At 49.0% G+C, this 23259-nt stretch overlaps 1 protein-coding gene across 6 annotated transcripts in view; it reads left to right on the forward strand.

Annotated features, from left to right (window-relative positions):
* The first annotated feature begins 357 nt into the window (after window positions 1-357).
* Window positions 358-23259, forward strand: part of HDAC8 (histone deacetylase 8) — a 127335-nt gene continuing 104433 nt past the window's right edge. For 3 of the 6 annotated variants that reach the window (XM_073360604.2, XM_073360606.1, XM_073360607.1), the window contains exons 1-4: window positions 358-543; window positions 2915-2967; window positions 12697-12827; window positions 15212-15353. In XM_073360604.2, the coding sequence (XP_073216705.1) occupies window positions 454-543; window positions 2915-2967; window positions 12697-12827; window positions 15212-15353 (416 nt within the window). In that variant the 5' untranslated portion in view covers window positions 358-453. The remainder of the gene's footprint in view (window positions 544-2914; window positions 2968-12696; window positions 12828-15211; window positions 15354-23259) is intronic. The other 3 variants (XM_073360602.1, XM_073360601.1, XM_073360605.1) reach the window with 3 other exon arrangements.

Raw genomic sequence — 23259 nt, forward strand, 5'->3', positions numbered from 1 at the left:
GAATAAGTGCAAAGTGTGGCATTTAGAAAGCAAAACTCAAATGCACAACCACAAAATGGGGAATAACTGGCCAGGTGGTTGCATTGCGGGCAAGGGTCTGGGGTGCTAGTGGGTCACTGATGGAATGTGAGTGATGCAGCTGTGAAAAAGGCTCATATTGTTAGGGGTGTATTTACAGGAGTGGGGTATCTGAGACACGGGAGGGAACTGTCCCGCTCTGTTCCGCACTGGTGAGCCCTCAGCTGGGGAAGTGCGTCCAGTTCTGGGTACTGCACTTTCAGAAAGAGGACAAGTTGGAGAATGCCCATGGGACTACAGCTCCCAGCATGCCCTGGGAAGGGCAGGCCGCGCCATAGGACTACAGCTCCCGGCTTGCCCCGGGCCCGGCAGGCTGGCCCCTCGCGTGCCGTTGGTCCGGACAGGCCGGAGGGCGCGGAGCCGGCTTGGGGCCCGATGGAGGCGGCTCTGCCGCTGCGCCCGGTCTATGTCTGTAGCCCAGAGTACCTGGCGCTGTGCGACTCGCTCTGCAAAGTGCCTAAAAGGGTGGGTGAGCGGGGGGCCCTGTGGGGGGTGGGTAGGGCACTGTGGAGTGCGGGGTGGGGAGCTTGGGGGGCGGGAAGGTTGGGGGGCAGGATAGGGCGGGGCGGTGTGGGGAGCTGGGGGGGCACTGTGGAGTGCGGGGTGGGGAGCTGGGGGGCGGGAAGGTTGGGGGGCAGGATAGGACGGGGCGGTGTGGGGAGCTGGGGGGCACTGTGGAGTGCGGGGTGGGGAGGTTGGGGGGCAGGATAGGACACTTCGGAGTGGGGAGCTGGGGGGGCAGAGTAGGGCACTGTGGAGTGCAGGGTGGCAGGGTGGGGATGTTGGGGGGCAGGATAGGGCACTGCGGGGTGGGGAGCTTGGGGGGGCCTGTTGTGGGCAGGGTGGGATGGTGCAGGGTGGGGAGCTGTGATGGGCTCGGTGGGTAGCTTGAGGGGTGGGGTGGGGAGTTTGAGGGGGGTCCTGTGTGGGGTGGGGTTTCTGGGTGGAGGTGGCAGAGGGTGGTGGACCCTGGGGAGCAGGTTGTGACTTTCCCATCCTAGCTTAGAAGGGTCTGGTGTAATCCAGTGGTCTGGGAGTAGCAGCAGGGCGGGTATAAAAACAGTGTGAAGCACACCCCCTGCCAGTGAGAACATCTGTGTTATAATTGTTATTTGTACATCTGGAGGCCTTTCCGGAGATCAGGGCCCCGTCGTGCTCAGCCCCGCACAGACACATAGCAAGCGATGCTCCCTGCTGCAGAGCCTCAGCTGGCTGAGGGGAAAAGGGGAGCTGCCAAGGGGAAGAGATTTATGTGACAAAATAGCGACATGGGAGCTAATGTACCCCAGAAAGATTTGTAAGGACCTTTAAAACCTGCCTGAGGGAGAAATCGGGAGCAGGGAACCTTGTTTAGGAAAACGGGGCATAAATCTGTTTTGCTTTGATAACGTTTATGTTAAAATCTACTCCTCTTCCCTGTGCTTAACTCCAGAGGGGGGATCTCAGCAGACCTGGCAGTCTCTAGACAAGCTGCTGTTGGGAATGCTCGACCCGGCTGCAACAGATCCCAGACTGAGACAGACCTGGATAAAATCCTTATACCAAACTCTGCACCCCCATGTATTCTGCAAATGCCATGTTCTTCAGAAGAACTATTTCAGGTGTAAAAAGAAAAGGAGCACTTGTGGCACTTTAGAGACTAACAAATGTATTTGGGCATAAGCTTTCGTGGGCTAAAACCCTGATGAAGTGGGTTTTAGCCCACGAAAGCTTATACCCAAATACATTTGTTAGTCTCTAAGGTGCCAGAAGTACTCGTTCTTTTTGCTGATAGAGACTAACATGGCTACCACTCTGAAACCTATTTCAGGTGTGAATAGGAGTAAGATGATGTTCAAGCCTTGTATCGGTATTGCTGTTTAGGTTTTCACAAGGCTGCCTATAACCATAGTTTTCAAGCACTAAACCCATCCAAGTCACACTGGGAAGGAAATCCATATAAGGGTGGGGGAAAAGAAATATTGAGTGATTCCTTTTAATTAAAAAAAAAGAAAAGGAAAACAAAGAAAAAGCTGTTTGAAGCTGCTCAGAGTTCAGGAGTGGTTGATATAGTCCCTGGGAGATGGATCAGTGGGCAGAGTCCAAGTGAGATGGTCAAAGATGCATGATAAATTCAGTATATCACATGGATGTCACCTGTGTGGTATATATAAGGCCCTTTGGGTTTGTTTTTTATTTTATTTTTAATTTCTTGGGATTTTCATTTTTATTAATTTAAAAAAAAAAAAACCCCTGGAGAAAATAGGTAAAAACTGAAATCAAAGGGCAGAGTGGGGGTAGGGGGAAGCCGAGTCTCACCATGTGGCAGTAGCCTTCCACTCCTTGCAGTGGTCCAGCCCTTTCAGCTTCCAGGACCTAGCTCCCTGCCCTTCTCATTCTACCACTGTGTGGAGGAAGCAGATGGGGCCATGGGGAAGGGCTGAGTTCTGAAGGGGAGCAGAAGGCTGCATCCCTGACTACTGGCCCCTGGTGTACAGAGCCCCTCCTAACCTGGCTTTCCCTTCCACACTGCCACATCTGGTTTCCCTGCAAAAAATTCCTGGGTCCTGAAAAAGCCAAAATTTGGATGAAAATCAGTAAAACCTGAATATATATATATATTTTTTTTGAAAACCCAGGAATTTTGTGGGGAAATTGGTAAGGCCCTTCATTATTAGTCTTTTGGTACATAGGAGCACCGTTTAAGTTTAGGATCTCTGACATATCTGCTGTATGTTTGTGTGGAGGTTAGGTTGCAAGTTGTTGGGTTCGGGACATTCTTCTGCATATGGCACAGGCCTACTTGGTAACCCATGCATAACTTGGTAACCTGTGCTCTTATGTTTCTATTCTGTAGGCCAGTATGGTGCATTCTTTGATCAAAGCATATTCCTTACTTGACCACATGAGGTAAGTCACATCATCTATTTCCTGAGGACTGTATGCTAATTGCCTGATCCTGTAGGTCAGAGGTGGGCAAACTATGGCCTTCCTGGCCCTTGAGCTCCCGGCCGGGGAGGCTAGCCCCCGGCCCCTCCCTTGCTGTTCCCGCTCCGCCGCAGCCTCAGCGCACTGTGCCACCAGGTCACTGGCCTGCCGCTCCTGCCGGGCAGTGCGGCGGCGTAGCTGGCTCTGGTATGCTAAGGGAGTGGGGGGTCTCGGGGGGCAGTCAGGGGACAGGGGGCGGTTGGTTGGGGTGGAGGTTCTGGGCCGGGGGGGCAGTCAGGGGATGAGGAACAGGGGGATGGGGGTGGAGTCCCCATCCCCCTGTTCCTCATCAGGGGCGGGGGTATGGATAGGGGTCATGGCAGTCAGGGGACAGAGGATGGGGGTTGGATGCGGAGGGGGGAGGTTGGGTGGGGTCTTGGGGGGTGGTTAGGGGCGGGGAGGTCCTGTGAGGGGGCTGTCAGGGGTCAAGGAGCAGGGGGGGTTGGATTGGTTGGGGGTTCTGAGGGGGGCGGGAAGTGGGAGGGGGTGGATGGGGGCAGGGGCCTTGCTGTTTGGGGAGGCCCAGCCTTCCCTACCCGGCCCTCCATACAGTATCACAACCCCGATGTGGCCCTCGGGCCAAAAAGTTTGCCCACCCCTGCTGTAGGTGCTGAGTATCATCAGCTCTCCAGGAACTCAGTGCCATGCACCACAGTGCAGGATTGGGTCCTGCATTCTGTGCGTTCATAAAACCCATGCACTTAGTTCTTGTGTTGTTGATTTGTAAGCAGAATTTGCTTGTTCTGCTAAATGGACAGTGTTACAGTAGTTCTAACAGATGCGATTTATCATCAGACGTCAGAATCTGATAAGAAAAGTCTTCCAGATACTAAGTATCTAGTGCTTTTTTTTTTTTAAATGTGCCATGCCATCTTCAACTTCTATTAATGAGTGACAGTGACCAAGCACTGATTAGCTTTCCTGCTGCTAGTAGAGCCTGATGGGCAGCTGGGAAACCAGCATAGACCATGTCAGTTTCTCATTGCTGCTTGAGAATAGACTAACCAAGTCTTAGAGCTATTCATGGGGTACAAAGGACTCAGACAGAGGTTTAGAGTACGGTATTGAAGAGCGCTTCCCTCAGGAGGGTGGTGGGAATTGGGTAGGGAGGAAGAGAGGTCAACACTTCTCTTCCAGCGCTTAAGGGAGCTGGTTTATGTGTTCAAACATACTGGACGCCTGTTTGCCTGCTACAGATGATAGAACCTCTGAGCAGTGTCCAGTAATAGCATCTTAAAGGAATCCCAGCTTTTCTTTGAATGCTTGTTCATGTTGATTCCATTCTAGGTGTGCGCATGCCCACGTGCATGGTCGGAGATTTTTGCCTTAGCGGTATCCGTAGGGTTGGCAGTGGTGCCCCATTGAGTGCCGTGCTCATGCGCTGGTATATCAGGTGCCACCGACCCTACGCCCTCTCAGTTCCTTCTTACCACCCATGGTGGTTAGTCGGAGTGCCTTTCTTTGCATTGCAAGGGCTAGTGGTTTTCTTCTTACTGACTTGGAGCCTTAGGGCCTTGTAAATAGTTAGTTTATAGTAGTTAATGCTAAGTGTAGTTAATAGTTAGCAGTTAGAGTCCCAGTGGGTACTTTGCCCCAGGTGAGGCATTCCCGGGTCTCCAGGGTTTAAGCCCTACATGTACTGCGACAGGCCTATGCTGCCTCAAGTGCCTGGGAGAATCATATGTTAGAGATAAGTGCTTAATTTGTTAAAACTTTCAGCCCTGCATGCAGAAGGAGTGGGATATTCATTTACAGGCTCTCCTCATGGAATTTGCCCTTCATCCAGCTTCTGTGCCATCCCACCAGGACTCGCTGAGGGCCTCGGTGTGCTCCCAGCACTGGGCTCCATCCAGCACCATTCCCTGTCACCGGTGCCCAAAAAGAAGGCTAGGAAGCATGGCTCCCTGACATCAGGCAAAAACAGACATGAGCCATTGGGCAAGGGACCCACTTCGAGCCATGCAGCCACTCTGGAGCCCCACACTTGTGCCTCCCCGGTCGGGACCCTTAGCCCCTTGAAAGATCCACCACTGACTCCTGGGAGCGGCATGGGACCGAAACCCCCAGATGGCACCAACGCCTTCACAAGCTTCCCTGGAGCCAAGAGAGCAAAGGCCTCTGCCTGCGCTGCTGATACAGCATGTGCCTCAGAAACTAGTAAAGGCTCCCCTCGGGGGCAAGCCAGCTGCTAAGACCCCTTGGGGCGGTAGAGTGCCACCGATCCCCCGAGATGAAGCGGCACTCTCCACCTCCATGCCGCAGGTCACCGGAATAGCAGCCCAGACCCTCTGGGACTTGCCCTAAGTCACCAGCACTGTGATTGCGGTTCCCAGCATGGATCGCCTAGAGGAAGGTGCTGGTCTCCGTATGACCGGCACTGTTTGCCCTCCCACCAGTTGTTCTCTCAGCGAAGATTCCGGCCGCCTGCCTCATGTGTTCCCTGTTGTGTTTCTGGTTCCCCCGGCACCAGTTCCCTCGATACCGGCACCAATCCCCTTGCTCCAGGCACCAGTCTCCGACAGCGACAGTCAGCAAACAAACTCAAGCATTGATAGCCCCACCGTGGTCACCGGAAGGGGATTCCTCTGGCTTGGAAGCTCAGTTCAGCCCCTTGCCTAGACGGCACTGGCGCAATGGCCTTATTGCAGCCCGGCCCAGCAAAACACCCTAGGGGCCAGAAGCACTCATTTTCAGGGTGCAGTCAAGAGCAACGCACCAGTCACCTCCCAGGATTCATTCTGCTCTTTTCTCAACCATCTTCGTCCCTTCTGTTTGGCCTGGTCCCGAGTCACCTCAGACCGTTGGGTGCTGGAGATAGAGTTTTAAAGTTACACCCTGCGTTTTTTGGCCACTCCTTCCTTCCAGTCCCCATCCTTCCCATCCCTCTTCAGGGACCCTTCACATGAGCAACTCCTCGTTCAAGATGGGCGGTGGAGGAGGTCCCTCAGGAAATGACAGGGAAGGATTCCACTCCCGTTATTTCCTAATCCCGAAAGCAAAAGGGGGCCTCAGGCCCATTTTGGACCTGTGATGCCTCAGCAATTCTCTCAAGAAGTTGAAGTTTAACATGGTCTCTCTGGCCTCCATCATCCCATCCCTGGATCCAGAAGACTGGTACGTTGCCCTTGGCTTGAAGGATGCATATTTCCATATTCCAAGGTCACAGACGTTTCCTCCATTTCATAGTGGGGGGAATGCCATTTCCAGTTTACAGTGCTCCCCTCTGGCCTCTCATCGGCTCCAAGGGTCTTCACAAAATGTATGGCACCAGTGGCCACTTACCAAAGACATTGAGGGGTCCAGGTCTTCCCGTATCTCGACGATTGGCTCATCAAGGGCAGGTCTTGGGAACAAATGCAGAGAAGACTCGATCTGGTGCGTTCCACCTGCCGCAACCTGGGCCTGTTGATAAATGAGGAAAAAATCCAACTTAAGGCTAGTCCAACGCATGAAGTTTATTGGGGTGGTTCTTGACTCCACACGAGCCAGAGCCTTCCTTCCAGAGGCGTGTTTTCAAGTTATGTTGGACATGATCTCCCATGTGAAGAACCACTTGCTCACCATGGTTCACACCTTCCTGCAGTTGCTGGGCCACATGGCCACCTGTACATACATGGTCAGTCATGTCCAGCTCCACCTGTGGCCTCTTCAAGCATGGCTGGTGTCTGTTCCCCCCCCAACAGACACCACATACACCGGGTAGTCAGGGTGCTGGATCACATCCTGTTATCCCTGAAGTGGTGGTTGAACCCTGGGTTGATGTTGCAGGGTATTCCCTTCATGGCCCCGTCCCCGTCGCTGACCCTGGTTCCAGATGCTTCTGACCTGGACTGGGGATCCCTCCTGGGCAAGCTCAGCACTCAAGGCCGCTGGCTGTGGGACGATCTGGCCCTTCACATCAATGTCAGGGAGCTAAAGGTGGTTCGCCTGGCCTGCCAGGCTTTCTTGCCCCACCTGAGGGGCAAGGTGGTGCAGGTCCTCACGGACAATACTGTCATGATGTATTACATCAACAGGCAGGGCGGAGCCAGGTTGTCAACCCTTTGCCAAGAAGCTCTCAGCCTTTGGGATTTCTGTGTGTGGCATTCCATTCATCTGGAAGCTGCGCACCTGCCGAGGACCAAAAATGAGCTAACAGATTGCCTCAGTAGGACTTTCTCATCTCACCACGAGTGATTGCTCCATCCAGAGGCAGCTAGTATGATCTTCCGAAAGTGGTGAACTCCCCAGGTGGACTTGTTTGCGTCCTGCCAGAACAGGAAATGCCACGTGTTCTCTTCAGTCCGGGGGATGGACGGGGTTCCCTGTCTGATACTTTCCTGCTCCTGTGGTCGGAAGCCCTGATGTATGCCTTCTTGCTGGTGCCATTGATCCACAGAGTCCTCGTGAAGATCAAACAGGACAGGGTGAAGGTTATCCTGATAGCTCCTGAGTGGCCTTGCCAGCACTGGTTTGGCATGCTGCTGGACCTTTTGGTAGCTGTGCCGCTGCAGCTTCCTCTCTGTCCAGCCCTGCTGTCCCAGGAGCATGACAATGTTCTGCATCCAAACCTAGAGGTGTAGCACTTGACAGCATGACTACTGCGTGGCTGAATGCAGAGGAGCGGGAATGTTAGACCCAGCTGCAACAGGTCCCAGACTTGAGTATCAGAAAGTCCTCCACCAGAGAAACTTATCTGGCAAAGTGGAAAAGATTCACATGCTGGGCTTCGGATCGGTGCGTCTGTGCCGAGCACACCTTGCTGCAGGTGATCCTGGATTATCTTCTGCACCTCACATTTCAGGGCGTGTGACACTCTGTATCTCTAGTGAACACCCTGTACCCCCATGTTCATCCTTATAATACAATTGTATGTTACCCAATGCAAACTTTGTCATATTGTATGTCTTCGGAAGGCTCATGATGCACTGAGCATTGTAGTTACAGTAATGTTATAGGTTGTAATTTCATATATGTATTGAGTTATGAGGCTGAAAATGTGTCCTCATGGCTTAAAACAAGCCCAGGCAAAACTCTCCAGGAACAGAGGGGAAGTTCAGACCTCATCAGGGCATGTATGGGACAAGCCCAGCCCAGCCTCACAGGAATAAAGGACACTGGCCTAGGCAACAAAAAATATCTGTTGGACTCTCGAGTGAATCACGCCCCTCCCCCCTTCCTTTGGTCAGTTTGGGACGATGAGGTAATGCTCACCTGACCCTGAAGGGGGGAGGGGCAAAGCCAAGAGAGAAGAAAGAACATGATAAAAGGGAGAGACATTTGCCTTGCTCCTCCTCTCTCTTCCACCTCCATCCAAAGACACCAAGTGACTGAAATGCTGATCAAAGGGGAGAGCCTGGCTGAATGGCAACGAGCCAGCCTGTGGTGAGACGCATCTTAGTGTGTAAGGGCACTGAAAGTGTTAAGATCAGCTTAGAATGCGTTTTGCTTTTATTACATTTGACCAAATCTGACTACTTGTGCCTTGACTTATAATCACTTAAAATCTATCTTTTGTAGTTAATAAATGTGTTTGTTTATTCTACCTGAAGCAGTGCGTTTCGTTTGAAGCTTGTCAGAGACTCCCCTTGGGATAACAAGCCTGGTATATATAAATTTTTTTGTTAAATTGACAAACTCATATAAGCTTGCAGCGTCCAGCGGGCATAACTGGACACTGCAAGACGGAGGTTCCGAGGGTTGTGTCTGGGACTGGAGATATTGGCTAGTGTCATTCGGTTGCACAATCTAAGTAGTGGCTGGCCAAAAGTGCTCACTCACATGCTGGGAGCAGCTTACATGCCAGAGGCTGTGCACGAACAACTCGGGAGTGCGGATTCTCACAGCAGAGCAGGGTAAGGCTGGCTCCCAGGGTCAAGGATTGGAGTGATCTAGCAGATCACTGGTCCAGATAACACAAGGGGAATGTCACAGCATGTCCCTGTCATTGATCAGGGTTCACCTGGCCACTATTTCGGTGTTCCACCCTCTGTTCCAAGCCAGGTCGGTCTTCACTCACAACATGACAGCCTGGTTCTTGAAAGGTCTGTGACATCTTTACCCTCATGTCTGGAACCCTGTCCCTCCCTGGGATTTGAATCTCATGCTGTCGAGGCTCATGAGGCCTCCCTTCGAACCTCTGGCTTCTTGCTGTTTTCTGTTTCTCTCCTGGTTTAGCTGCAGAGTGTCTGAGATCAGGGCACTTATGTCAGAACCACCCTGTACAGTGTTCTACAAAGATAAGGTCCAGTTGCAGCCCCACCCAGTGTTCCTGCCCAAGGTAGTTTCCTAGTTTCATGCCGGCCAGGACATTTTCTTACTGGTCTTCTTTCTGAAGCCCCATAAATCTGAAGAGGCGTGCAGGTTACACACCCTGGATGTCCGGAGGGTGCTGGCCTTCTGTCTTGACAGGATACGGCCGTTCCAGGACATGGCTGTTTGTTGCGGTGGCAGACAGGATGAAAGGTTGCCCAGTGTCTGCTCAAAGGATTTCGTCCTGGGTTACAGCCTGCATCCAATACTGCTATGAGCTGGCGAGTGTGCCTCCACCGGCGATAATCAAAGCGCACTCGACTAGAGTGTAAATGTCATCAGCGGCCTTCTCAGCTTAGGTGCTGATCCAAGAGATCTGTAGAGCGGCTACCTGGTCATCTGTCCATACGTTTATGTGCCATTATGCGCTGACCTACCAGGCCTGGAATGATGCTGGCTTTAGCAGGGCAGTGCTGCATGCTGCAAGACCGTGAACTCCAAGCCCACCTCCATTGGCACTGCTTGTGAGTTACCTAGCATGGAATAGACATGAGCAAGCACATGAAGAAGAAAAAATGGTTATCTACCTTTTGTAACTTGTTCTTCTAGATGTTGCGCATGTCCATTCCATTACCCACCCTCCTGGCCATCTGTTAGAGTTGCTGGCAAGAAAGAATCGAGAGGGCGTAGGGTTGGCGGCACCTGATATACCGACGCATGATCGCGGCACTTAAGGGTGTGCCACTGCCGGCCCTACGGATACGGGTAAGGCAAAAATCTCCAGCCACGCATGTGAGCGCACGCACATCTAGAATGGAATGGACATGAGCAACACATCTTGAAGAACAACAGTTACAAAAGGTAGGTAACCGTTTTTTCCTCTAGCCTGATGGGGTGGTGCCTGGAAATTCCCCTGTGGAAGCTTTGGGGCAGAAAAGGTGGTGGTGGCCAGTGTCACGGTTCCAGGGCTCGCTGCACATTTGGCCCTTCTCTAGTCACATAGGTGATATGCCCTGTGTCTTTAGCTATCTCTGGGTGAAATCCCATGATTCTCCCACTCTCAGGCTACAATGCCCTGTGTATCAACTGTGATTGCTTCACAGATCCAACGAGGTTTGGCTACTTGTGGGTCTTCTCGTTGGCAGCTTTGACCCATGGTGAATACAATGACACACAGTAGCCTTCTTAGAACAAAGTAGTGTTTAATCTCAACAGTAGGAACAAAGCACAACCAACACAGGCACTGGCTTCCAACTGTCCCCGGGGGTGCTCCACCCCCGGCCCTGCCCCCACTCTGCCTCTTCCTGCCCACACTCCGCCCCTGCCCCACCTCTTCCAGCCCAATTCCAGCCCCGCCCCTGCTCCTCCCCCTTCCTCCCAGTGCCTTCTGCAGGCTGCAAAACAGCTGATTGTGGAAGGCACTGAGAGAGACGGGAGGAGTTGATTGGCTGGGCCACCGGCAGGCAGGAGTAGGGGGGAGGGTGGGGAGTTTGGCTGCTGGTGGGTGCTAAGCACCCACTAATTTTTTTTCTGTGGGCGCTCCAGAGTTGGCGCCTATGATAACCAGAGAAAGGGGTTTTTAACACTGTAAAAAGTCTATGGTCACACATATCCCTCTTGCTATAGATGTAGGTACTGGTAGGCCTTGCTTATGCCAGACACCCCCATCTCTGGGCACAGGGGTTCAACCTACTCCTCTGCCTCGTTCTCTCCTGTTCTTTAAGGACTGTTCTTTGTTCCAGTTTTTCCGACTTGGATCCCCTTCCGGTAGTTTCCAGATTATTGAAGTCTGTCTGGTGTCAGAGGTCACACTTCAAAGTGATTGACACCTGCATTGTCCTTTCTGATGCTGTTGTCCCCTTTTCTTGCTATGTGCAAGCAACCCCCACTTGAATGAATCCCTTGTTATCCAATAGCAAACAACACAATAATAGATCGAACTGGTGGGCATATGATATTCATAAAATATTACAGGTACTCCCTGGTCTTTCAGACCTGATTTATGTTCTCTAAGACAAGGGGCCAATTCATCATTAAAAACAGAAGACCAGCTGGGGAGACTGGAAGCAGGCGGGACTTTGCTTCCTCCAGGGGCGCTGACCAAACACAGAGACTCACAATGGGGCGGAGGGTGAGATCAGACTGAGGGGGATGCATTCAGGAGTTTGCTGTTTTCCATTGATCTGTAACCCTTGTGTTTTGTAGCAGTAAAGTGTGTGTGTGGTAACGCATTCATTTACTAAGCCTGGGTATCCTTGTTTTACTGTGATGTTGCCCCTGAAGGGGTTAACTCGAAAGCAGAGTTCCCATAGCCAGGTGGACTCCGTGGAATTTGTCTAAACAACTAGGGATTCAGGAAGGCTATGAAACTGGTTCTGGAGTCTGGGGGGCCAGACTGCAGGGTCCTACTGCCCAAGATGGGTGTTTCTGCTCTGGGGTGTGCACCTGAAAGTCACAGAGCTCGGTCCAGCGACCAGTCACTCTCCAGACCCAGGGGCTTAGCAGCATGTGGCATCCAGAGATTGGATTCCTTCATAACGGATTGGTGTCTGTTCAGAGAGTGGGACTAGACCTAGTTGTGACACACAGGTGTTATCATGGGTGGTGAGTATCATGGGAAGGGGGAGGCTGTGCCTCCCCAAACAGCGTAGCATGGCTCTGCCCCCAGGCCAGGCCCCAGACTTGCACTTCCCAGCGCTCTGCCCTGGCTGGCCGGGGCTGGCTGGCCTGCCTCCCGCAGGGACTCAGGGTGGCTGGTGCTGGGGCCGTGCTGCCTGGGGCACCGGGACTGCGGGTGGCTGTAGCTGTGCCATCTGGTGCTCTGGGGCTGGGGGCGCTGCGGCTGGGCCACCTGGGGCACCGGGGCTGGGGCCGGGGGCCACGGTGGGGGTGGTCTGTTCTCCTGCGGGGGAAGGGGAAAAGAGAGGAGCGGGAGAGGGGTCACAAGGGGAGGGGCTGGGCCTTTGGCACAAGAGGAGGGGCCAGGGGCTAGCTTCCCCAACGGCCAGGTCATTGGCCACCCATGGGTGTTACCTATCTATGTGTGTGTGACCAAAATGTTTGGATCTGTAGACAGTCAGCCAAACTCAGAGCAGCAGTAAATAAGAGTGAAAATAGAAATGGAATCCAAACAAGGGCAAAAGATTAATTGCAAAGTAATCTGCAGCCAGTGCCTGCAAGTGCTCCACATCAAAGGCAACCATGATAACATTGCCTCGCACCCATTAAAATCAGTGGCCCAGCTTGGAGCAGGAGGCTTTTTTCAGTCAGAATGGCAACCTTTGCTGGGTGCTTTGTGTCCTGTTTATCTTAATAGCATAAGTCGATTCGAGATCCCTAACCTGAGGATCTCCCAGTCAAGTAGTTCCCTCTATACCTTGTGAATCTGCATTACTGCTCTTGTTCCATCCGTCTTGCTAGGATAGTCAAGCCCAAAGTGGCTTCCATGGAGGAGATGGCAAGCTTTCACACTGATGCCTATCTGCAGCACCTCAAGAAGGTTAGTGAGGAGGGGGACGATGACCACCCGGAATCAGTGGAGTATGGACTGGGTAAGGAGCCTTTTTAAGCAAAGATGAATGAAAGATGGTTGTGTTCGTTTTGAGCTTGAAGTCCTGAGCATTTTCCAGTAGGAGCCGTCAAAGGTTTTCTCCTTTTCAGCTTTCTAAACAAAGTCCAATTCTGCTCTGATAAGTGACTGTAAAAATGGGCTGCTCTCACTGCACAGATCTTCTCCCTGTGTTAATTGGCAGAACTACTAGCTTTCACTACTAGCTAGACACAAAACAATGGTTTACTTGGAAACGAAGTGCATTTGATCAGGTATGTTTACACAGCCTGCGGCAGCAAGCCTCCAAACCTGGGTCAACAGACTTCGGTCGGTGGATGGGGCTTGTGCTAGCGCTCTAAATACAGTTATGTAGACACTGCTTTGAAGTTGCAAACTGGGCTCTGAAGCCTAGGGAGGGGGGTGTCTATATAGCTATTTTGAGAGCTCTAGTGAGTCCTGTCAAGATGGGCTGTGAGGCATGCTTCTGCAGACTTTGTAGACATACTCCCTGAGATGATAAAGATGGAGCTCCAAGAGACATTTTGACAAGGTCACTTTCAGGGTAGAACTATACTTCAGTGGCCATGGCTGAACAAAGAGTGACTTAAACCTTATCTAGATTGCACATAGGTCCAGATTCTAGCCATTGGTATAACTCCATCCATACACCTCTAGTGTGGATGTGCAAAGCTGCTATTTGAACTGCTGGAGCTTATGGGTTTCTGGGGGGGCAGGAAGGGGGTATTACACAGTGACCATCATGCGGAACTTGCTGTGTTCCTTGGATCTGAGGCTTCACTTTCAGTTTCAAAGGAGCAGAGGGCGCCAGAGAGTGGTCCATGATATAACCTGTTACAGTGTTTCTTAAGAGGTCTGGAAGCCAGGCTTTCTGAACCAGTGACGCAAAGGGGGCGGGTGTGGGGGTGGTGTCTTCCTCCTCCTCAGTGGAGCATTAACTTGAAAACCTAATGATGGATACTTAATTGCCAATGCCATTAACCTCTTCTCTGCTGTTCAGCATGATTCTTGGGTATTGGATTCTCCACTGGACGTTTTGACGTGTGCTGATGTTCCAGGCGTTTGAAAAGCCATTTGTTAGGAAGCAGCCACCGAAACCCATGCGCCTTGCAGCAGCAGAAAAGGCAGATGTTCAACAAGCTGGGACTGGCTTTGATTTTAGCTCCAGCACATGCAAGCAGGAATCACAGGAATAGCAGGAGCTCAGTGGGCTCCAATCACGTACAGTAGCATTGTGCTCTATAGTGGATTTATACTGCTCACTTGCCTGCCATGGCACTTGCAGCTACTCCTTGAAGTCAGCTCTCTGAAGGGCTTTAGCATTTCCAGCTGCACAGTGGGAGGTGAAGTTTGTGATCTTTGTGTGAGACAGCGGGAGACACTACCTCCTTCCTGATGTTACACTGAGCCTGACTACAGAGTCCCGAGTTCTGCACAAAACACTCAAGGCTCTTCCAAGGCGACAGGTTTAATTCTAGAAACTGGTCCTGGAATTTGTGCTGCTCTGAGGGTCTGTCTACAGTGCATCAGAAGTGAGACTGCAGCACATCGTTGAAATAGCTTTGATCTAGCTAGCGCCAGTAAACAGGAGCAGTGAAGCCAGGGCAGCATGTGTGGTAGCACAGGCTGTAGAAGCCCTCTTGAGTGACTAACCTGTGCTGCTGCAGCTCACTGCTATTGTTTGAGCTAGCAAGAGCAAAGCTAGCATAACGTGCTGCCGCCATACCTCTGATTGTAGTGAAGGTACGCCTTGAGATTTTGGATATGCCTGGAAAGGTCTTCAATGCGTGGGGTGGTGCTGAAGGTGAGAGAGTGGGTTACGTTCTAGGTCCACATCTGCTGAGTTCCCATGATAGTGTTCAAATGTAGAAGGGCTCTGCTTTTGGAGACTAAGGATGTTCTGTGTGGTTGTTGGGCAGGTAGAGGGGTTACAGGTACTCCATGTGAAAGAGGGGAATAGAGCAAAGCCAACCCAGTGTATCTGGTAACTGAACCAGTGTTTGTGTGCAAGTGGGGCTAACTGGCCTAGCACTTGCTTGGCACTGAGCCAGGAGGGGCTCATACAACCTCTGAGTATTCTTGGTCTGAGAAAGCCATTTGGCTTTTAATTCTTTTTTCTGTGGGGCACGGCCCAAAGAAACCCATCTTGGAAAGCCAGAGGGTGGCATCTTCCACATAGACCATGCTCAAAGAAGGTCAGTCCCCTTGCCAGCAGCCTCGCTTTGGCTCCCTACAGTGGCCAAAATGGAAAGCCAGAACTGTGAATAAAGTGAAATGCAGTTCCCCGGTGTACTTCCACCAGGAATGCAGTGATGTTCCCACTGGAGTCTTCTGTCCTGAGCGACGCTCTCTGGTTCTTGCCCGTAGGTTATGACTGTCCAACCACTGAAGGTATCTTTGACTATGCAGCAGCTGTAGGAGGGGCCAGCATCACAGCAGCCCAGTATCTGATGGACGGCAAGTGCAAGGTAGCGATTAACTGGCCTGGAGGGTGGCATCATGCAAAGAAGTAAGAAAACAACTTGTTACTATGTGCTTTCCAACCTGGTATCTGAATTGAGCCTGATTGCTCCTAGCTTTCCACACAAACCATCAGGACGAGGACAAACAATAGCATCCAAAGAGACCAGTACAAATGAATCGGGAGTTTTTGGGGGGCGGGGAAGAGGATGAGTGGGTTGAAAGACAAGAGGCAGCTGGGGAAGAAGTGTTGTACAGTGCAGAGGACTGGGAGCCAGGAGTCCTGCATCTAAGTCCTGGTTCTACCATGGGCTTGGTTGTGCAACGTAGACCAATCCCTTAACTTCTCTGTGCCTTGGTGTCTCAGGTTCTGATAGTACCTCATGTACTTCATTGGGGTGTTGCGAGGCTTAATGCTAGTAAAGTAGCACACTGCTGAGATAGAAATGCACACTGCTGGTGTGTTGCCAGGCACTGAAGAGAATGGAAACCTGGAGACAAATGAAATATTTGAGAAGAGGTGAGGTGAAATAGAATTGGCTCTTCATATTCCTTCCTATGCTCTGAAAGTATCTGTTAGATCTGTATTGTAATAGCTGAGATAGGGCTGTACAGTACTGTCAATAACAATATTTCAGAGCAGCAAGAGAGGAGATGGGCACTTTGCCCCTAAGTTGCTCTCATTCCCAGGAGGTCACTGGACTAAAAATAATGAGGAGTCCTTGTGGCACCTTAGAGACTAACACATTTATTTGGGCATAAGCTTTCGTGGGCTGGAACCCACGCTGTGGCCTCCACCCTTATTGCTCTCTGAGTTTCAGGGGAAAGTAGTACTTTATCTTCTGAAGCACAAGGACTGTGTTTAATAGCATGTGCAGGTGAGGAAGTGACCCCTCTTTCTAATAGAATCATAAGATTTTCCATACCAGACTGAACCAACAGCCTGTCAGTTTTGGTATACTGCCTGTGATAGTAATCTATAGCTGATGCATTGGGGAAAAAAATCCTCAGGAAGTACCTCATCAATTGTGGAATGCTGTATTTAGGGGCAGGGCAAGATTCCTTCCTGATGTTTGCGGCTCAGTGTTTTCCTTGAAGCATGAGATTTGGTTCCTCTATTCTATGTATGTCTACCAGATGGAATCATTCATAAAGTTCTCTCATCCCCTTGAAATACAGCTGCAGCTTTTGCTTCCTGCAGCAGTGCATTTCCTGAGCTGACCAGGAGCTCTGGGAAGAAGTGAGGTCAATGTGCACACTTTGGGGACCCATCTAAAAATACTGGTAGTTTAAAGTGAACCCCCAGGTCAGCATTAGAACTGTCCAAATCTGGATTTGGATTTTGTTTCCATTGAGTGAGCGGAGTTCAGATTAGTCAAGCAGAACAATCTTATTCTGCTCAGGATGAATGGCGTTTTAGCTTCTTGTGCTGTTCTATTTTGACTACATTGCCTGGGTTCTTCCTCATTAGTGATGCCTGGAACTAAGAAACAATCTCAACAGCTTTGCCTCCGATGTGCTGAGCCATTCATGCTGTTTTGGGAACAAATGTTGCATGCTAAAAGGTGCACATTTCACTTACTGATTTTAAAATGTCCTTTCCAGCTTTAGCCAAGGTACCACTAGAGAGAGCTCTAGGTTAAGTCAGAGGGTTTTCCTAACCCTTCAGTGGATTCCCCCCACTTCTGCCAGTATGTGGAATCTGTTAGTTGTGTATTGTGTCTCTAGCTGAAGGTTGTGTCAACATTTCCATTATAAATGTCTGTTCTCAGCAGTTAATTGCTCAGCCATAATGTCTGGCACTAGCCAGAATGTAGTATACTTTGAACAGAACAGTAAGTAGTTGGGATTTTGAAATCAGTCTCCAAATGTCTCACTGAAAATGTCTTAGGGAGTTCTAGTGCGCACTTAAGGATCACAGGACAGCTGCATTGACAATGATGTAATGATGTCTTTTAGCATTAGCCTTGCTCAGAGAAAAGCCTTCATTCCAGTAAGCTGGGAGGGGCCCTTGGGGAGCCTCCGTCAGTCACTGATCTGTGAAACAATGCATCCCGAGGTGTGTCCAATAAAGCTGAAGAAAAATCACCTGTGGTAGGTGTAGCAGACACCCCCGTTGCACCTGTTAATAGTCTGTGTATTCAAATTTCCAAATGAGGAATTTCCCGGATAGCCCTGTCACTCCTGCCCACAACATGCATTTTAAAAACTGGCCTAACTGTGTGTTCTTTGTGATCAGTTTCAGAGGCACCTAAAGTTCCTGTTGATCTGCAGAACCATTACGGGGGTCTGCTAAACACAGACAAAATCTCTTCCTGTTGCTCTGCTGTCAAGTGAACTGCCTCAGCAATAACATCCCCTCCTCTTCCCCCCACCCCAAACCTGGACACACTCAGCACCTGCTGTTAGCAGTTCCATTCTTGGCCCTCTGTTTCCATAGGCTCGTTGGTAGAGCTTTGTAAAAAAATCTTCACCGATATATAATCATCCCCTTCCAATGAGATTTGTACAGTAGGGCTTTTTGTTGTGCTTGTGGCACCTTAGAGACTAACCAATTTATTGGTTGCTCAAATAAATTGGTTAGTCTCTAAGGTGCCACAAGTACTCCTTTTCTTTTTGCAAATACGGACTAACACGGCTGTTACTCTGAAACCTGGCTTTTTGTTGGTGGCTCTGTTCCGTTCTAAACTTCCAAGTGTAGGTTTCATAGTTGATCCTGGATTGACTGGTACCCCAACAGACAATAATTAATGGAGAAAATGCTGGATTTAATGAGGACTATTGCACAGTTAAAGGCCCTGCTGAAATGTTAGCACAGATTAACTCCCTTAACAATTGCTTTTGTGGCTTTTTACCATATTTGTGTATTTATATACTGGGATTTTTTCCAGACTCCTCAGGGCACTAGCCCCACTGTGCTTTAATTTCTTACTCATGCGTATTGTGCCCTGAGGCCTTCCTTTGCCTCTCAGTGTGTCTAAGTGCCAAAACGAAGATGTTAGCTTGAGTTCTCAAGCATTTAGTAATTCCCTCCCACTCACACAGCTTGCGCTGCACCCCTACTTGGTTCTAAACTTGGGAGAGCCCCTGACAACTTTCTAGGCAAGAGTGCCTATGGTTTGGGCCAAGTTTTCATGATTGCATATGCTATTCCTGGAGAAATTCTGTGCCAAAAAAATTAAAAATTCTGCACACAATATTTTAAAAATCTGCAAAATTCTGCATATTTTATTTGTGAAAATAACACAATATAATCACACCAGTTTCAAGTATTTTGATAAATTATTTAAAAATACCTGTCAGCAACTATGTCTGTAACAATACAGACATCAAAAAAGATTCAGGAAATGTTTTTTGACAAATAGATTCCTTACTAGGCATATTAATACAGAACTCTGAGTAATAAGTCATTTAAACTACAGTACAGAACTGTATTTCCCACACCCCTCAGAAGCAATGCAGAGGCTTAGGTAGTCAGGGGTAATGGAGGAGCTGAGGGACAGGGAAGTAATTTTTGGGTAGGAGCCTGGCTGTGAACTTGGAGGGTTGTTGGGTATGGGTGGGAGAAGTAAGGAACAGGCTTCTTTTTGGGTGGGGAGGGATTGTCAGGGAGCCTCCACCATGCAGACCCTGTCTGACCCCTAGCCTTTCTCATTCAGTCAGGCACATCTGTCCCTGCACCCCCATTCAGCCACCCCCTCCCCCCATGTGTCCCTATACCCCCTCCCCCATGTGTCCTTGCACCCCACTCAGCCACCCCAATCCTCTCATGTGGCCATGCACCCCTCCCCCAATCTCCATGCGTCCCTGCACCCACTTCCATTGAGCCCCGGCCCCACTCTGTCTCTTTCTGAACCCCAGTCTGTGACACCTCCCCACCAGCATCCCCGTTTGCCCCATATCACGTGCCTGCTGAGCTGGCCACACAGACAGGTTGCTGTGAGGAAGGCAGCATCTTTCTCTTACCTATCCGCATCCTCTGTTCTGGTGCCACAGTGGCCCCTGCTGGGCGAAAGGAGTAACTGCAGCACCTTTCCAGCAGAATGTATTTTCTTTGGGGAAAAAAACAAAAATTCTGTGGGGCACATGAATTCTGCGCATGCGCAGTAGTCCAGAATTCCCCCAGGAGTAATATGCAACTAATATACCACCTTTTCTGCAGATGTGATTGTGCACACAAAAAGCCAGTTAGGAGCGCAGTTGTGGGAACCAGTTTAGGTATGAAGTTATGACAATTTGACCCCTTATGTCTTTGCCACTCTGAAGAGGGTTACTTATCTTTTTGTGGTCTCCATTTTATATGGATTACTGAAATTAACGGGGCACCTCTGCAATCCTTAATTTTCAGCACCAGGCATTTCTTTTCCTTTCAAGTCCCTCTAGTGTTCTCCCAAGCAGCAACATGCAGTAGTTTTCTGAGTACACAGGGAACCCTTTTTCATTATGTACTTTCTTCAGTAAGTTCATGTAAGCATTTGAGCCAAACTCATTGGTCCTGTAGGTGTTAAAGTGACATCGGTCTGAAAATCTCATTGGCCTTGAAAATGTTGTACCCGCTTGCGACGGATGTGGGGGGGCTCCTTAATAATTATTGATTCTGGACCTGGTTGGGCAGCAGAAAAGGAGACCCTTTCCAACAGTTACCTAACAGCTTACATTTGGACATCTATGAGGAGACAGTGTCAGAGCAAGCAGTTTAATAACTCCCACCTGCTCTTGTAGCCAGCGTGCAAAAAACAGCTTGAGCAGGGCGTGGAGAGAGGGAACCATACTGAGTCCCACAGACACACTAGAGGATCTGGGCTTTGTAAGGGCTTGTCTTCATGAGGAAGTTATTCTGGAAGAAGGTAAGGTGTGAATTTAAACTCCTTTGGCTATTCTGGAATCACTTCCTTTGCGAACACCCTTATTCCAGAGTCAGGGTAAAGGAAGGAGTGAGATCAGAATAAGGACAAGACTTCAAAAAAGGAGACTTAGACTCAGAATGGATAGATAGGGTCCTGTGGGAAATAAAACTAAAGGGGAAAAGGAGTCCAGGAGAGCTGGCAGTTTCTCAAGGAGACAGTAGTAAAAGCTCAACTGCAAACTATCCCACTGTGAAGGAAAGATAGGAAAAATTGTAAGAGGCCAATAGGGTCCCACCAGGAGCTCTTTAATGAAGTGAAAAACAAAAAGGAATTTTACAAAAAGTGGAAATATGGACAAATTGCTAAGGAGGAGTACAGACAAGATCAGAAAGGCTAAGGCACAAAATGAGTTACACCTAGCAAGGGACATAAAAGGCAATAAGAAGAGGTTCTTTAAATACATTAGAATCAAGAGAAAGACAAAGGAAAGTTTAGATTCTCTACTTAGTGGAGAAGGAGAGATAATAACTTATGCTATCACAAAGACTGAGGTGTTTAATGCCTATTCTGCTTCAGTCTTCACTAACATGGTTAATGGTGACCAGTTACTCAACACAGTTAATATCAACAGCAAGGAGGAAGGAACACAAGCCAAAATAGGGAAAGAACAGGTTAAAGACTATTTAGATAAATTAGATGTATTTAAGTCAGTAGAGCTTGATGAAATTCATCACAGGGTACTTCAGGATCTAGCTGAAGCAATCTTGGAACCATTCACAATTATATTGGGAGGGGCAAACATAGTACCTATCTTTAAAAAGACTGGTCGGTTGAATGCTGATACTTGGAAAGATACTGGAACAAATTATTAATCAATTTTTAAGTACCTAGAGGGTATTAGGCTTATAAGTAAGAATACGATTTGGTCACAGAGGTCATGGATTCCGTGACTTTAATAGACCTTCGTGACTACTTTGGCTTCAGCCCCTCCGTGCCCATACTCTGATTTTGTCCTTTTTTGACATAACTATTCCATGAATTTTGCTTAATTGTACCTTGACAAAATTGTATTCGTAGTTGCAAGGAATAGCCAGCATGTCAACCCATCATGTTGTCAAGAACAAATCATGCCAAACCAACCTAATTTCTTTCTTTCTTTGACAGGATTACTGGCATAATGAATGTGGGGGAACCCAGTAGATGTGATATATCTTCACTTTAGTAAAGCTTTGATAGTCTCACATAAGTCTCATAAGCAAACTAGTAAAATGTGGTCAAGATGAAATTACTATCAGTTGGGTGCACAGCTAGTTGAAAGAGTGTACTCAGATAGTTATCAATGGTTCATTGTCAGACTGGGAGGGGGGTATCTAGTATCGTCCCACAAGGGTCTGACCTGGATCTTGTACTCTTCAGTATTTTCACTAATGACTTGGTTAATGGAGTGGAGAGTATGCTTATAACATTTGGGGATGACACCAAGCTGTGATGGATTGCAAGCATTTGGGAGGACAGGATTAAAATTCAAAATGATCTTGGTAAATTGGAGAATTGGTCTGAAATCAACAGGATGAAATTTAGTAAAGATAAGTACAAAGTACTACACTTAGGAAAGAAAAATCAAATGCACAACTACAAAATGAGAAATAACTGGCTAGGTGGTCATACTGTTGAAAAGGATATGGGGGTTATAGTGAATCACAAATTGAAGGTAAGTTGTCAATGTTATGCAAGCTTTGAAAAAGGCTAATATTCTGGGGTGTATTAACAGGAGTGTCGTATGTAAGACGGGGGACCCGGTAATTGTCCTGCTCTACTCAGGACTGGTAAGGCCTCAGCTGGAGTACTGTTTCCAATTCTGGGCAGCACACTTTAACACAGATGTGGACAAATTAGAGACAGTCTGGAGGAGAGCAACTAAAATGGTAAAAGGTTTAGAAAACCTGACACATGAGGAATGGTTAAAAAATGTGGCCATGTTTAGTCTTGAGAAAAGAAGACTATGGGGAACCTGATAACAGTCTTCAAATCTGTTAAGGACAGTTATAAAGAGGATGGTGGTCAATTGTTCTTTGTGTCCCCCATGGGAGCTAGGACATTAAGTAATGGGTTTAATCTGCAGCAAGGGAGATTTTGGTTAGATATTAGGAAAAGCTTTCTAACTATAAGGTTAATTAATCTCTGGGATAGACTTCCAAGGGAGGTTGTGGAATGGCAAACCATTGGATGTTTTTAACACCAGGTTAGACAAACACCTGTCAATGATAGTCTAGGTTGACTTGGTCCTGCCTCAGTACAGGGAGTAGGACTCAATGACCTCTCTAGCTCCTCTGCAGCCCTACAGTGCTATGATTCTGTAAGTGGCCCTGCACAGGGAGCTATTGCAGAATAGTTACTCAGGTCAGTTTCCCCTTGTAGTCAGGCCCTAAGTGGTTCTGTTCTGTTCCTGTTACTTAAGAGGAAAGCCTCTTTAAGTGGGGCCGTATCTATGCTACAGGCTTCTGCCAGCCTAGCTGTTGGTCAGGGGTGTAAAGAGATGTGATCTCTGACTGACAGAACTGTGCCTGCAAAAGACCCTCGCACAGACGAAATTACACTGGCAAAGGTGCACTTTTACTGGCATCGCTTGTTTCACTAAGGTGCTGGAATAAACTTACTGGTAAGAGCACAGTTTTGCCAGGATAACGTGTGTCCCTCCTAGGAGCGCTTTACTGGTATGGCTGTACAGGCAAAGTCATCCTAGTGTGGATGTGGCCTTAGCTTGTGGGAAAGGGAGGTGGTGGAATTACCTAGGGGGGTGGTGAAATCTCCTTCCTTAGAGGTTTTTAAGGCCAGGCTTGACAAAACCCTGGCTGGGATGATTTACTTGGGGATTGGTCCTGCTTTGAGCAGGGAATTGGACTAGATGACCTCCTGAGATCCCTTCCAACCCTGATATTTTATGATTCTATGAAAGCGTAAGATTAGATGAGACAATTCATAGAGGCTGCTTGCTCTAAAATTTTTCTCTAATCTTTGTTCTAATTGTTAAATAAAAATACTTTGTGTCAAGATGGTAGTTGGTCACTATTGCTGGTTACAGGTGCCCAAACCCAGTTGGACCTGCAG

The sequence above is a fragment of the Lepidochelys kempii genome, chromosome 9 (assembly GCF_965140285.1).
Source record: "Lepidochelys kempii isolate rLepKem1 chromosome 9, rLepKem1.hap1, whole genome shotgun sequence".
Lineage (NCBI taxonomy): Eukaryota > Metazoa > Chordata > Testudines > Cheloniidae > Lepidochelys > Lepidochelys kempii.